The 17006-nt window shown below is 41.9% G+C and overlaps 1 protein-coding gene across 2 annotated transcripts in view; it reads right to left on the bottom strand.

The window, feature by feature from the left end:
• Positions 1-17006, bottom strand: part of XPNPEP3 (X-prolyl aminopeptidase 3) — a 720273-nt gene that overhangs the window by 146204 nt on the left and 557063 nt on the right. For both annotated transcript variants that reach the window (XM_040406553.1, XM_040406552.1), the window contains one exon: positions 1461-1644. In XM_040406553.1, the coding sequence (XP_040262487.1) occupies positions 1461-1644 (184 nt within the window). The remainder of the gene's footprint in view (positions 1-1460; positions 1645-17006) is intronic.

Below are 17006 nucleotides of genomic sequence, written 5' to 3'. Positions count from 1 at the left end.
CCACAGGACTTGGGCAGATTAGAGAGGTATTCCGGCCGCACTCAGCCATTGTTATACTCCAGCGCACTTTGTGCATTCTCTTTGCTATTTTCCAATGTTTTGGGGCCTCCACAAAGAAAAGAAAAAATGTAATAAAAAAAAAAAACAACAACAAAAAATTTGGCTATCTCCTCTGCCTCCTCCCCCACTCGGACCTCCACCTCCTGGCTCAAGATTATTATGTCTTATATTGGCAGAGTAGAGAAGTATACCGGCCGCACACAGTCATTGTTATAATACTCCAGCGCCCTTTGTGCATTCTCTTTGCTATTTCCCAATGTTTTAGGGCCCCCACGATCCCAAAAAAACAAATTTATGTAAAATAAAAATGTATTGGCTATATCTTCCGCCTACACCGCCATGTCCACCTCCTCCTCCACTCAGACTTCCACCTCCTGGCTCAAGATTATTATGTCTTATAATGGCAAAGTGGAGAAGTATACCGGCCGCACCCAGCCATTGTTATACTTCAGCGCACTTTGTGCGTTCTCTTTGCTATTTCGCAATGTTTTGGTGCCCTCACAAACCCCAAAAAACAAAATTTAAGGGAAAAAAAATTGTTTGCTATTTCTTCCGTCTACACTGCCATGTCCCCCTCCTCATCCATTCAGACCTCCACCTCGTGTCTCAAGATTATTATTTCTTATATTGGCAGAATGGAGAAGTATACCGGCCGCACCCCAAAAATGGCTAAAGGTCACACACAGAATTGACAGACACATTTAAAAAAACAAAACAGAAACAGTGTCGGCTTCCTCCCCGGTCTCTTCCATCTACACCCCCACGTCCACCTCCTCCTCCTCTACTCGGACCTCCACCTCCTGGCTCAAGATTATTATTTGTTTATATTGGCAGAGTAGAGAAGTATACCGGCCGCACCCAAACAAAATTTAAAGAACCCCCCCACAAAAACAGTTTTGGCTTTCTCCTCTGCCTCTTCCACCTACACGTCTACAGCCTCCTCAATTTCCTACTCCACTTGGACTTCCGCCTTCTGGTTCAAGATTATTATTTTTTTTTATGTATTTTATGTTCTTTTAAGTAGATTCCCTATCCACATTTGTTTACAGGGCAACTGTACTGCTCTTACACCCATGGTGGATCCTTTTGCAGCCCTCTAGCGCTTCCTATTACTTATTTACAGCAATTTTTCAGCCCCAAAGTTTGGGTCCCCATTGACTTCAATGAGGTTTGTTGTTCATGGTCAAGTTTGGAACCCGGACCGAACTTTGAAACAAAGTTCAGCCGAACCTGAACATCCATCATTCCGCTCATCATTAATCATCACGAAATTTTATTGGATACTGGAAAAAAAGCAAAAACATCAATAATATGCATGTCATGGATAACTTTTTTAATTATGTGAATTCAGAGCAGTTTCTGTGCAAAAATATCTTTGTACAAAGTGAAAACAAACCTACTTTGAAAAGTTGACTGTCATTGCACCTTTTCTGCACAATGCCTAGGTTCCTGAGTTCGGTTCCCAGTTGAGTCAACATATGACTATAGAGGTTCTCCAGGCTTGTGCCTGGGGTGCAAAGATTAAGGCAAGACTTTTGCACTTCCAGTACAGACTGATACAATTCTTCTTGTACAGCAGAAAACCTTTAGAATAAAAATAAAAAAAGAGGAAAAAAGTTTGTATAGTGAATAAGATTTTACAAACAAAAGAAGACCCAATTTAATTTCTCTGCAAAACAGTATGTGGAAGGAATTAGCAAAGTGCAAAGAGGAACTGGGAATTAGTTTTTTTTATATAAATGAATGATACAAGTGAATATATTGTAATATATGTTATTAAAGAAAGGCGCTTCTCTTCTTATCAGGCTCTACCCCCCCCCCCAGAAAAAAAAAAATCTATTCACCGGTCCCATCCCTTTTCAGTGAAGATGGGCTGCCTACTCAATGAATGCTCAAATTGCATAGAAGTCTATGGAAAGGGGAGAAGGAATGGGCTGCTGCAGTACTGCTGAGTAGTCACTTCAATTACTGATGCTGCTTCTGAAGGTGTGCTACAGAGAGTTAAGAAGTAGGATCCCCCTGTTTAGCCATGTCCTGTGCATGGCAGACATGATACCAGTTAGTCTCCAGCCACCAGCTCAGAAAAAAATTACAGATTACATTACAAAAAAATACTAATATTTTTGGGATGCAAACCATAAAATTGACAAAAATAGTGTAATTCCTCATGTGTACCCACATGTTAGCTTATTCAGAAAAAATTACCTGAAACGACAGTTACACATTAAAGTAGGGCTGCAGTAAACGATTATTTTAGCAATCGAGTATTCTACCGATTATTTTTACGATTAATCAAGTACTCTAATAAGAAAAAAGGAATTAATAGACTGTTTTCTTTAATAAAAACTCATCAGACCCCCTGCCATCATTCCCCAACACCCTTCGTTCCCCCTATGCGTTCAGCTCAAGTGCGTCAGTTCCCCCTAGTGCCATCAGCTCCTCCCCGTACCATCAGCTCTGTTCCCCCAGTGCCTTCAGCTCTCCCCACCCCAGTGTCATCAGCTGCCCCCCTAAGTGCCATCAGCTTGCCCCCCTAAGTGCCATCAGCTTGCCCCCCAGTGCCAGTACTTACCTTTCCTGTAGGGGTACCGCTCCACGCTGCACTGCCATCCTGACATCACAAGGCGTCGGGTCATAGTGCACGCATACGTGCACTATGTCCTGATGATGTGTCAGGGCTGAAAGTGCAGCGCGGTACGGGCCGGCGGGTGACCACAGAGCAGAAAGTAGTAGCAAGCGCTTCACTCCCTGCTCCGTGGTGACATGACACAAACGAATCCTCGATGCAAAAAATTTGCATTGAGGATTTTTTTATGTCGAATTACTCGATTCAATTGAGTAATCGTTTCAGCCCTATTTTAAAGTATAACTGAACTCATAGGTGCAGATTTATCTTTAACCCCTTCACGTCCAGCGTACATGTACAGCACTCTGATCTGGAGAGTGCAGGAGTTGAGCCCACTCAATCAGTGTCAGGGGCCTGGCTGTTCCTGATAGCTGAGCCCCTGCTGTATACGCCGGCATTGATGAATACACTAATGCCGGAGCATTAACCCCTTGTATGCCGTGGTCAGATTTATGGGGGGAGGGGGGTCTCTCTCCGTCCCCATCAGGTCCTCGTGCTGCAGTGACGGGGACCCAATGTCTGCTATGGCAGCCTAATGCCTTTCACAGGCATTGGAGCCTGCCAGCTACAGAAGCCTGTGAGACCCAGCCTCTAGGCTGGGTCTCATAATCATTATGTCAATGTATTACACTGATAATGCATTACAATACACGATGTATTGTAATGCATTGTAGAGAAGATCAGAAGCCCAAAAGTCCCATGGTGGGACAAAAATAAAAAGTAGAAAACAATTGAAAAAACAGTTTTACCTAATAAAAAAAAAAATGTTTCAAGTAAAAAAAAAAAAAAAGGGCCCATTTTCTATAATTAAGTCATAAAATTGTAAAGAATAGATAATAAAAGAAAAATAGACATACTGGGTATTGCCACATCTATAACGACTGGCTCTATAAAAATGTCATATGATCCACCCCATCAGGTGAATGCCATAAAAAAACGAAATAAATATGGTGCCAAAACAGGTCACCATGCCTCATGAAAAGTGTAATACCATGTGATCAAAAAGTTGTATGCACCCTAAATAAGTAATAATGAAAGCTCCACCTCATTCCACAAAAAATTAGCCTCTAGATAAGACAGTTGCCTTAAAAAAATTTTTTAGATGATTTCAGAAAATGGCAACACAAAAACATGATTTTTCTTTACAAATTGCTCTGTATAAAAGCACTAAAATGTTTAAAAAAAAACTATATAAACTTGGCATCTCTGTAATCATACTGACCAGCAGAATAACTATGTCATGGTTTCTGAACAGTGTATGCCACAATAATAAACCCAAAAAACAATGGCAGAATTGCTGTATTTCTTTATCCTGCTTCCCAAAATGGAAAATAAAAAGTGATCAAAAGGTTGTATGTACCCCAAAATAGAACCAATGATGATGGCTACAAAAAATATGTCCAAACACAGAGAAAAACATAGGTTGTCAGAAAATAAGTGGACTGGTACTCGAGAGACTGTTCAATACCAACATGGTGCCTGCAAACCAATTCATCAAAATCTGCACTGCAAAACACATATGAGCTCCTTCCATTGTGGGTCCTGTAGTGTGCCCCTACAGCAGTTTATATCCACTTATGGGGTGTTGCCGTATTCAGGAGAAAATGGATAACAAATTAAGAGGTGCTTTTTCCCCTGTTACCCCTTGTAAAAATAAAAGATTTGGGGCTAAATTAACATTTTATTGGAAGAAATGAAATTTTTCATTTTCACAGCCAAGACTTTATAAATTCTGTTAAATGCCTGTGGGGTAAAAGTTCTCAGATTCACCCCTAACTAAACTCCTTCTGGGCTGTAGTTTCCAAAATTAGGTCACTTTTTGGGGTGCCTCAGGGTCTCTTCAAATACAACATGGCGCCCAAAAACCATTTCAACAAAATCTGCCCTCCAAAAACCATATGGCACTCCCTCTCTTCTGACTATACTTCACTATACTTAACCGCTGGATATTTTGTTATACCACAACTAGACTTCAACCTTCAGCAACACAAGGTCCAGGACACAGTCAAAGGATACAGCGTCAGCAAAACCAGATTGGCAGTGACAGTACCAGGAATCCTCTACTGACAAGGTAATACCACGCCTTTAAATACTTTAAATAACTATTTACTGTGCACTAAGAAGTGACACTTGGATTATTTACTAATGGGAGCTTTATTTGTTACTATTTTAATGTAATGTCAATAAAAGTTAAGTTTTATATGTCCCCTATTACTGTATACTCCTGGATTTGCATTGGTGTTCTTCGATCTGATTCAAATTTTCTGTAGGCCCAATTCCAGGCAGTGCAATTAGAATATATAATTGTGTAATAGAGCAGTTTACAAACACATATGGGGTATTTCTGTAAACTTCAGAATCAGGGTAATAAATATTGAGGTTTGTTTTGCTGATAACCCTTGCTGTGCTGCAGGAAAAATAGATTAACAGAAAATCTGCAAAAAATAATTAAATTAAATTTTGACATTTCACCTCCATTTTGCTTTAAGGGTTAAAAAAGTTTGTGACATCAGTTTTAAATAATTTGAGGGGTGCAGTTTGTAAAATTGGGTCATTTATAGATGGTTTCTATTATGTAAGCCCCTCAAAATCACTTTATAACTAAATTGGTGCTTAAAAAACTGTTTTGGAAATTTTCTTGAAAATTTGAAAAATTGCTTAAAAAATTCTAAGCCTTCTAACATCCTAACAAAATAAAATTACATTTCCAACATATAATAGCCATATGGGGAATGTTGACTGATAACTATTTTATGAGGTATTACTATCTTGAAAGTAGAGAAATTCAAATTTAGAAAAATGTGAATTTTTCCAAATTTTCTGTAAAATGTGTCACCAGAAAACAATCTCAGAATCAATTAGATAAGTAACCATTCCAAAGTTATTACCACATCAAGTGACACGTGTCAGATTTGCAAAATAGGCCTGGGCAGGAGGGTGAAAACTGGCCTGTGGTAGAAGGGGTTAATATAATAAATAAATAAATATCCATGACACACATATGAGAATAAAATATAGATATATACAAAATACATTATATTGAAAAAAGCATTCATTGTAAAGATATACAATCCCAGTCTTGAATGATGTTCAGTAGTCATACAGTACAAAAAGTACACAATTAATGGTAATATGCCACTAAACAATAGAACGACAGTGTAGCATAGAACAAAACTTAAAGGGGTTGTCCAAGTTATATTTATTGATGACCTATCCTCAGGATAGGTCATCAATATCAGATTGGCGGGGGTCCAACACCCGGCACCCCCGCCGATCAGCTGTTTGAAGAGGAGGCGCGCGCCGTGTCAGCACTGCCTCCCTTCTCGCTGTTGCATCTGCAGCAGTGAGCAGATGTAATTACACCTAACCGTAATACAAGTGTATAGGAGCGATCCGTCCCATTGAAATGAATGGGACGGTTAAGTGTAATTACATCTGCTCTGATATTGATGACCTATCCTGAGGATAGGTCATCAATAAATATAAATCGGACAACCCCTTTAAAAGAGAATACTTCTCTTCTGATAAACCTCATAATACAAGCTTTAGAAGTATGAGTATACATCACTCTCCATATAACAATGGAAATAAAAATATAGTGAAAATAAAGGGAAGTATTTAACAAAAGAGACATTTCTATCTACCCATCAAAGCCCCAGATTTGGAAAAGATTGAGGAAAGGGATCCACCTGGCATTTATTAACCATATTTTTTTTTAAATATATCAAATAGCCTATTCCCACAGATGACATGTAACGGTCACGTCCACACACACACAGGGGGCAGGATAGCGACCACTGCGCTCCACCCTCACCCCTGGCCCTGCCTACCTGCCTCACAAGTCCTGATGACAGGGGACAACTGGACGACAGTCCCTTACTTAGGATATGTGCAGGGAAGACAGAAAAGACAAAATACGGAACGTGAACGGACCGGGTCAGAACCAAGAGAGCTAAGCAGTACAAAGGGTTAAGCAAAGAATGGTCAGGAGAAGCCGGGGTCAAATACCAGGAGAGTAGAGAAGTACTAGAGGAGTCCGTAAAGAGTAGTCAGGTGGGAGCCGAGGTCACAATACCAGGAGGGATGCGCAGTACAGGAGGAGCAGGCAAAGGATCGTCAGAGAACAGGATCAGGTGAGTATTCATTAGTCCAACAAATAGCCAGGAACCTGTCGCCAGCAGGCTGCCTGTATTTATAGTGGGGTCTGAGGGTCATGTGACGTGGCCAGAGTCACATGACCGACAGACAGACAAGTCGAGCACCGAGTGATCAGCTCGGCGCTCAAGGCAGACTGAGGAGCAGGGAGCCTCCCAGCTAGCAAAGCCGCCCTGGGAACGAGGCCAAACACAGATCCTCGCTCCCGAAGCTAAGCAGCAGGTCTGCGGCTGATGGGAGACCGAGTGCACCTTTGGCGCCCCGTGACAGTACCCCCCCTTTTACGAGGGGCCACCGGACCCAAGACTTCAGGCGATGGCCTTTCAGGGTGTTCTAAATGAAATTTTAGGCACCACATACTCGACAGCATCACTAACTAGAATCGGCGGAGGCAAGGCATTCAACGGTACAACGGGTTCAAAATACTTTTTAAGTAGAGATTTATGAAATACATTATGAATGTGGAACGACTCGGGCAGCTCCAACTTAAACGATACCGGATTAATCACCTCCGTGATCTTATACGGTCCAATAAAACGAGGCGCAAATTTTCTAGAAGCTACCTTGAGAGATAGATTCTTGGAGGACAACCATACTTTATCCCCAACCTGAAAGTTCACCCCCTTGGAATGTCTCCTATCGGCCTTGAGTTTTTGAGAACTTTGAGCATTTTCTAGGTTCGATTGAACCCGGGCCCAAACTGTGCACAGTTCGGAGGAGAGTTTATCCGCTTCAGGGTTAGAGGAGGAGACGGACGACCCAGAATGAAAAGAGGAATGAAAACCATGGTTACAAAAGAAAGGGGAGACCCCAGCAGAAGAATTGACACGGTTATTCAAAGAATAAGAAGAATTTGACCCATAATTGCTGGTCATCAGCAACATACAACCTCAAGAATTGTTCCACAGACTGATTAAGGCGTTCAGTCTGGCCATAACTCTCAGGATGGTAGGCGGAAGAAAAAGACAATGAAATTTTATATCTTTGACAGAAGGCCCTCCAGAATTTGGACACAAACTGCACACCCCTGTCAGAAACAATATTTTCCAGGATACCATGTAAACAAACAATCTCTCTCACAAAAATAGACGCCAGGGTTTTTGCATTCGGAGGTTTAGACAGGGGAATAAAATGAACCATCTTGCTAAACCTATCGACCACTACCCAAACCACAGTCTTACCCTCCGCCAGCGGTAGGTCAGTTATAAAGTCCATCGAGATATGGGACCAGTGTCTACTGGGAATGGGTAGGGGTCGTAGGTTACCAGCAGGGCGAGTCCTAGGTGTCTTAGACCTGGCACAAACCTCACAGGCTGACACGTAGGACTTGACATCCCTGGTCAGAGTGGGCCACCAATAAGATCTAGAAACCAGATCCTTAGTGCCCTTAAAACCCGGATGTCCACAAAAGGCAGAATCGTGACACTCTCCCAACAGCTGCAGACAAAATTGTACGGGAAGAAACAACTTATCTGTTGGGGTGGATGCCGGTGCCAGATGTTGTTCAGCCTTAATGCGAGCCGAGATATCCTGGGTTAGAGCCGCTAAGAAGATGTTTGCTGGTAGGATGGATTCAGGCGGTGCCTCAGTGGGTTGAAAAGCATGGAAGCTCCGAGATAATGCGTCTGCCTTCACATTTTTACTTCCCGGCCTGAACGTAATGGAGAAATCAAAACGGGTAAAAAACAGAGCCCATCGGGGATTCAACCTCTTAGCAGACTCGAGAAACATTAGGTTTTTATGGTCAGTGACAACAGTTACCCGATGCCTTGCCCCCTCCAAAAAATGCCTCCACTCCTCAAATGCCCATTTAATAGCCAGCAGCTCCCTATTCCCTATGTCGTAGTTTCTCTCTGTGGGAGAGAATTTCCTGGAGAAGAAGGCACACGGTCTCAGGTTAGTGAGGCTAGCAGGCCTTGTGAAAGGACTGCTCCTGCGCCGTCCTCGGACGCATCCACCTCCACAATAAAGGGTCTCTCCTGATCAGGCTGGATCAGAATGGGAGCGCTACTAAATGCCTTTTTTAATGTTTCAAATGAAGAAATGGCCTTGGTAGACCAATTCTCCAAATCCGCCCCTTTCTTAGTAAGGTCGGTCAATGGTTTAGCAATTACAGAAAAATTCATGATAAATTTACGATCGTAATTAGCGAAACCCAAAAACCGTTGTAAGGCCAGGGCAGGCCAGACAGGTACTGGTAGTGGGAGACTCCATTATTAGGGGAAAAGATAGGAAAATCTGTCACAAAGACCGTGATCGCCGAACAGTGTGCTGTCTTCCTGGCGCTAGAGTTTGACACATCGCGGATCGGGTTGACAGATTCCTGGGTGGGGCTGGAGTTAGAGGTAGGTGGAGAGTCCTTAAAAATTATTTCAGGGATTTAGGTCAAAAGCTTAGGGAAAGGACCTCAAAGGTAGTATTTTCCGAAATACTGTCTGTACCACGAGCCACACAAGAAAGGCAGTGGGAGATAAGGGAGATTAACAAGTGGCTCAAGAACTGGTGTAGGAAGGAGGGGTTTGGGTTCCTGGAGAACTGGGCCGACTTCTCTATCGGCTACAGGCTCTATCGTAGGGACGGGCTGCACCTCAATGGGGAAGGGGCAGCTGTGCTGGGGAGAAAGATGGCTAAAAGGTTGGAGGAGTGTTTAAACTAGGGACTGGGGGGGAGGGAAATTACACTATAGGAGGGGAAGATAGTGCAGATAGAGACCGGGGGCAAGGTAGTGGGACTGGGGGAGGAATGGAAGGAGGGACTAGAACAGTTCAGAAGGAAAGGTGTATTGTAAAAAATATACATACACCTCTCAAATGTATGTATACTAATGCCAGAAGCCTGACTAATAAAACTGGGGAGCTGGAATTAGTGATGTGTGAGGAGAACTATGACATAGTGGGAATAACTGAGACATGGCTGGATGATAGCTATGACTGGGCAGTTAATGTACAAGGTTACAGTCTGTTTAGAAAGGATCGTCAAAACCGGAGAGGGGGAGGGGTTTGCCTTTATGTAAAGTCTTGTCTAAAGCCCACACTCCGTGAAGATATAAGTGAGGGACATGAACATGTGGAGTCACTGTGGGTTGTGGAGTCACTGTGGGTAGAGATACATGGAGCTAAAAACAACATTAAATTACTAATAGAAGTTTACTATAAACCACCTAATATACCAGAGTCCACAGAAAATCTACTACTAAACGAGATAGACGAGGCGGCAAATCATAATGAGGTGGTTATTATGGGGGGCTTCAACTACCCAGATATAGACTGGGAAAATGAAACTTGTATATCTCATAAGGGAAACAGGTTCTTGGCAATAACCAAAGACAATTACCTCTCCCAACTGGTTCAGGACCCGACTAGAGGGACGGCCATACTGGACTTAGTATTAACCAATAGGCCTGACAGAACAACAGACATGCAGGTTGGTGGACACCTGGGAAATAGTGACCATAAAGTAATAACCTTCCAATTATCATTCAAAAGAGCGTTTCTACAGGGAGGAACAAAAATACCAAACTTCAAAAAAGCTAAATTTAGCCAACTAAGAGAGGCCATAGGCCTAACTAACTGGGACAAAGTCCTCAAAAATAAAAATACAGCCACAAAATGGGATATCTTTAAAAACATCCTAAAATCTCATTGTGAGAGGTACATACCGTATGGGAATAAAAGGTTAAGGAACAAAAAGAAACCAATGTGGATAAATAGAACTGTAAAGAAAGCAATAAATGACAAAAAGAAAGCATCTAAATCACTAAAACAGGAGGGTAGCACGGAAGCACTGAAAAACTATAAGGAAAAAATAGAACATGTAAAAAACAAATAAAAGCGGCCAAACTAGAGATCGAGAGATTAATTGCCAAAGACAGTAAAACTAACCCTAAAATGTTCTTCAATTATATAAATGTTAAAAAGTATAAATCTGAAGGTGTCGGCTCTTTAAAGGGTAATGAGGGGGGAGTCGCAGAGAGCGACGAGGAGAAAGCAAAGCTGTTAAATATTTTTTTCTCCAATGTATTCACTGAGGAAAATAAACTGGCAGATGACATGCAGAATGTAAAAATAAATTCCCCATTAAAAGTGTCCTGTCTGACCCAGGAAGAAGTACATCAGCGACTTAAAAAGATTAAAATAGACAAATCGCCAGGACCCCCGTATCCTAAGGGAATTAAGTAATGTCATAGCCAGACCCTTATTTCTGATATTTGCGGACTCTATACTGACAGGGAATGTCCCACAGGATTGGCGCATGGCAAATGTGGTGCCAATATTCAAAAAGGGTCCAAAAACAGAGCCTGGAAACTATAGGCTAGTAAGTTTATCATCTGTTGTGGGTAAACTGTTTGAAGGTTTTCTGAGAGATGCTATTTTAGAGCATCTCAACGGAAATAAGCAAATAACGCCATATCAGCATGGCTTCGTGAGGGATCCGTCATGCCAAACTAATTTAATCATTTTCTATGAGGAGGTAAGTTCTAGACTTGACAGCGGCGAATCAATGGATGTCGTATATCTGGACTTCTCCAAAGCATTTGACACTGTACCACATAAAAGGTTAGTATATAAAATGAGAATGCTCGGACTGGGAGAAAACGTCTGTATGTGGGTAAGTAACTGGCTCAATGATAGAAAACAGAGGGTGGTTATTAACGGTACACACTCAGATTGGGTCACTGTCACTAGTGGGGTACCTCAGGGGTCAGTGTTGGGCCCTATTCTCTTCAATATATTTATTAATGATCTTGTAGAAGGCTTGCAAAGTAAAGTATAAATTTTTGCAGATGACACTAAACTGTGTAAAGTAATTTACACTGAAGAGGACAGTATACTACTACAGAGGGATCTGGATAGATTGGAGGCTTGGGCAGATAAGTGGCAGATGAGGTTTAACACTGACAAATGTAAAGTTATGCACATGGGAAGGAATAATGCAAGTCACCCGTACATACTAAATGATAAAACACTCGGTAACACTGACATGGAAAAGGATCTAGGAATTTTAATAAACAGCAAACTAAGCTGCAAAAAACTGTGTCAGGCAGCTGCTGCCAAGGCCAATAAGATAATAGGTTGCATCAGAAGGGGCATAGATGCCCGTGATAAAAACATAGTCCTACCACTTTACAAATCGCTAGTCAGACCACACATGGAGTACTGTGTACAGTTCTGGGCTCCTGTAAACAAGGCAGACATAGCAGAGCTGGAGAAGGTCCAGAGGAGGGCAACTAAAGTAATAACTGGAATGGGGCAACTACAGTACCCTGAAAGATTATCAAAATTAGGGTTATTCACTTTAGAAAAAAGACAACTGAGGGGAGATCTAATTAATATGTATAAATATATCAGGGGTCAGTACAGAGATCTATCCCATCATCTATTTATCCCCAGGACTGTGACGAGTGGACATCTGGAGGAAAGAAGGTTTGTACACAAACATAGAAAAGGATTCTTTACGGTAAGAGCAGTGAGACTATGGAACTCTCTGCCTGAGGAGGTGGTGATGGTGAGTACAATAAAGGAATTCAAGAGGGGCCTGGATGTATTTCTGGAGCGTAATAATATTACAGGCTATAGCTACTAGAGAGGGGTCGTTGATCCCGGGAGTTATTCTGATTGCCTGATTGGAGTTGGGAAGGAATTTTTTATTCCCATAAAGTGGGGAAAATTGGCTTCTACCTCACAGTTTGTTTGTTTTTTACCTTCCTCCGGATCAACTTGCAGGATAACAGGCCGAACTGGATGGACAAATGTCTTTTTTCGACTTTATGTACTATGTTACATCTTTCATCATCTGGTGGGCAGGTTTGTGGTAGTGTATCTGGATGAAAATTTAATTTATTCCCCTGACATGGAGATGCATCAGGATCACGTGAGACAGGTCTTACAGATCCTAAGGGATAATAAATTGTATGCTAAGATGGAGAAGTGTGTATTTGCAGTTCAGGAAGTGCAATTCCTGGGTTACCTACTGTCATCTTGGGGTTTTCGTATGGATCCGGAAAAAGTATCTGGAAAAAGTCTGTGCTGTGTTGGACTGGGATCGACCTGAAAATCTGAAAGCGCTCATGCGATTTTTGGGGTTCACCAACTACTACCGTAAATGTATTTAGAATTACTCGACTGTTGTTAAACCATTAACAGATATGACTAAGAAAGGTGCAGATTTCTCAGTCTGGTCTGATGAGGCATTACATGCTTTTTCAGTGGTAAATTCAGAGGATCATGGCCTGATATTTGCTGATGGGGTGGTTGTGTCCACCCTTTATCCTGAACTTGAGGCAGAGGTGTTGGATGCTCAGGGAGATGCACCTGATTCTTGTCCTCCAGGGAAGTTGTTTGTTCCTTCTGAGCTTCGGCACAAGGTGTTTGAAGAACATTACAGTACTGTTCTTACGGGGCACCCTGGGAGCAGATTCACGTTTGATCTCATTTCCCAGAGATTTTGCTGGCCAGGGTTTTGTAAATGTATTGAGGGCTATGTGTCAGCTTGAGAGACTTGTGCGCATGCCAAGGTAACACATACTCTCCTTCAGGAGATGGCCACTAAGGAAGAGGTCGGAATACCTCGAAACGCGTCTGACTACCTGGCATCATCCTTGAGACTACCCGCCAATACCCACGCCTTCGCAAAGGAAATTTGGAATGCCGCACATCCAGAAGAAATCAATGCGATCAATTTAACATACGAGAGAAACATCAGCTGACCGGCATACAAGAAACCACGTGTCAGATCACGTGAGACGCCGAATCAGCTGAAGAAAGCGTGCAACACACAGCGTGAGTAAGCAGGTCACTGGAGACCTACACCGCCTGTCGCCGCACTAAAGCAAAGCAGAGATTGGACCGCGGGGTGAGTAAAGCTATTTGCCGTGTGGGACGCCACCGACAATAGCAAACACTAGACTTTGAACACTTAACAATACCCCCTCTGCCGGCATATACCATCTGCTCTGCTAACAAGCGCATTATTACCCAATATGCACAAGTGACATTGGATTAACCCACCGACTATTTCCATTATTTATTGGACCATTATTATTATTATTTTTTTTTATAAGTATATTTTTTCACCTATCATCCTTATTCTTTTTATATATATATTTTTTTTCACCATCACGCATAACCACTCTATGGATAGTTACCTAAATAAATCCTACAACTAACATATATCTGAATATCCCTTAGATATACGATTTAAATAGATCAACCATCACAACCCATCCCTTACTCGCCTTTATATTTGTATTTAATCAACCAACCAACCATCACCATTTTATTTGCCAATTTTAATGAATGATCTAATGACCTTACCACCTACCTTTTATTAATTAACTACTAATAAAATATCCTATTAAACCAGATATAGAGTGCCTGCCTATTTTTTACTTATTCTATTTCCTCATTTACTAGTGGTTGGGTGAACCACTCTAGACAGAGCACCACCCCAGGGTCAGATCTGGGAGAGCCACTATTACCTTCTTGTTCAAACCCTTTTATCACAGATTTGCCTAATTCCTCAGGGAAAACTGTGATTCTGGTGGTTGTTGATAACTTCAGCAAGATGTCGCACATTAGTATTATCAGGTTTACCTAATGCTAAAACTCTCGCACAAGTGTTTGTTGATAACATCGTGAAACTACACGATATCCCATCTGATATGGTGTCTGATAGGGGGACTCAGTTTGTGTCCAGATTCTGGAAGGCGTTCTGTACTCGCCTGGGCGTCCAATTGTCCAGAATTCTGGTATACTGGAAGAGGAAAGATTTTCCTCTTCGTTGCCATCAATTTGGCAGAAAATTCAAAACAATAAAAAAAAAAATGGCCAAAAAGTATAAACGTATGGCTGACAAGAGACGTATGAGTGGTTCGGACCTGAGAGTGGGTGATTCTGTGTGGCTGTCCACAAGAAACATTAAGTTGAAGTAGTACCTTCTTGGAAGTTGGGGCCAAGGTTTATTGGGCCATATAAAATCTCTGCCATTATTAATCCGGTTGCTTTTCGTCTTGAACTTCAGCAGACTTTAAAAATTCATAATGTTTTTCACAAATCATTGCTGAAAAGATATGTCGAACCTGCTGAACCGTCCTCCTGCTCCTGTCTTGGTGGACGGTAATCTTGAATTTCAGATTGGCAGGATAGTGAACTCACAAATTCTCCGTAGATCTTTCCAGTATCTCATGCACTGGAAAGGTTACGGTCCAGAGGAAAGAATATGGATTCCTGCGACCGACGTTAATGCCAGTCGCCTTGTGAAGGCCTTTCACAGGGCGCATCCTGATAAAGTCGGCCCTTGGTGTCCAGAGGTCACCAGTAGAGGGGGGGTACTGTCACGGTCCCTCCCATGACAGAGGTGAGAAGATCTGAGAGACTGGCGGCACGTGAGGGTATCTTGTGGTCATTACTGGGGCTCTATTTAGTTCTGACTCACACTGCTTACCATGCGGTTGATATTTCCTGGTGGAGTTGGTTGAGCTGGTGTGTTGTTCCTTTGGATCTCCTGCTCCTCCATTCTTCTTTAAGCTAAGTGCATGTTGTTTTTGCATTTTGTTATTCGCTTGTGTGTGTTGTTGTCTAGGGAGATGCTGGTTCCTTCATCTGGGGAGGAATCAGAAGTCTCATTCCCTGCCACCACTCCTAAGGACATCCAGGGTCTCCAGGGCTAAGGTTCTGGTGAATGAGTATTTCCACCTTCAGGATCTACTCATACTGGAAGGAGTCAGGTAGAGGTCTAGGGATTCCTAGGAGGTCACCATCCCTCTCACTTAGCTTTGAGGCCTAGACTCCAGTCTATTCCTTCTGTTTGTTATTCCTTCTGTTTGTTATCTGGTGTTATCCCCTCCCCATTACCCGTGACAACTACACCTTCCAAGGAATTCTGTTAGGGTTGTAGTGATGGTTTTAAACCCACTGATTTTTCACAAAACATATTACAAATGACATTTTTTCCAATAATAAGTTGATTTAGCCTAAAAAATTAGAAGGAGAAAAAGCACTACATAATCCGTTATGCATTTCTCCCAAGTATGGAAATACCCAAATGTAGTCATAAACTGCTGTTTGGTAACACGGCAGGGCTTCAAATGGAAAGAGTGCATTTAGATTTTGGATCATGGGATTTGCTAAAAAGAGCAAAAGGGGTCATTTTTTCGCTGGAAAAGTTCTCTTTTGATTTGTATCATCTTGGGGTATATTTGAGTTTTTGACTGCTTCTTATAAAATTTTTGGGGATGTAGACAAAAATTGCAGTTCTGTTTTTTTTTTTAGCTTCTATTGGGTTCACTGTGAGGTATAAATATGAAAACCATATTGTTAAGGTTGATACAATTACTTTGATATCAAATTTTTATATATATATATATATATATATATATATATATATATACACTCACCTAAAGAATTATTAGGAACACCTGTTCTATTTCTCATTAATGCAATTATCTAGTCAACCAATCACATGGCAGTTGCTTCAATGCATTTAGGGGGGTGGTCCTGGTCAAGACAATCTCCTGAACTCCAAACTGAATGTCAGAATGGGAAAGAAAGGTGATTTAAGCAATTTTGAGCGTGGCATGGTTGTTGGTGCCAGACGGGCCGGTCTGAGTATTTCACAATCTGCTCAGTTACTGGGATTTTCACGCACAACCATTTCTAGGGTTTACAAAGAATGGTGTGAAAAGGGAAAAACATCCAGTATGTGGCAGTCCTGTGGGCAAAAATGCCTTGTGGATGCTAGAGGTCAGAGGAGAATGGGCCGACTAATTCAAGCTGATAGAAGAGCAACGGTGACTGAAATAACCACTCTTTACAACCGAGGTATGCAGCAAAGCATTTATGAAGCCACAACACGCACAACCTTGAGGCGGATGGGCTACAACAGCAGAAGACCCCACCGGGTGCCACTCATCTCCACTACAAATAGGAAAAAAAGGCTACAATTTGCACGAGCTCACCAAAATTGGACTGTTGAAGACTGGAAAAATGTTGCCTGGTCTGATGAGTCTCGATTTCTGTTGAAACATTCAAATGGTAGCGTCCGAATTTGGCGTAAACAGAATGAGAACATGTATCCATCCTCTGATGGCTACTTCCAGCAGGATAATGCACCATGTCACAAAGCTCGAATCATTTCAAATTGGTTTCTTGAACATGACAATGAGTTC

Source organism: Bufo bufo, chromosome 9 (genome assembly GCF_905171765.1).
Source record: "Bufo bufo chromosome 9, aBufBuf1.1, whole genome shotgun sequence".
Taxonomy (NCBI): Eukaryota; Metazoa; Chordata; class Amphibia; order Anura; family Bufonidae; genus Bufo; species Bufo bufo.
The sequence above is the reverse complement of the archived record's forward strand: the minus strand, read 5'-3'. Positions and strand labels throughout refer to the sequence as shown.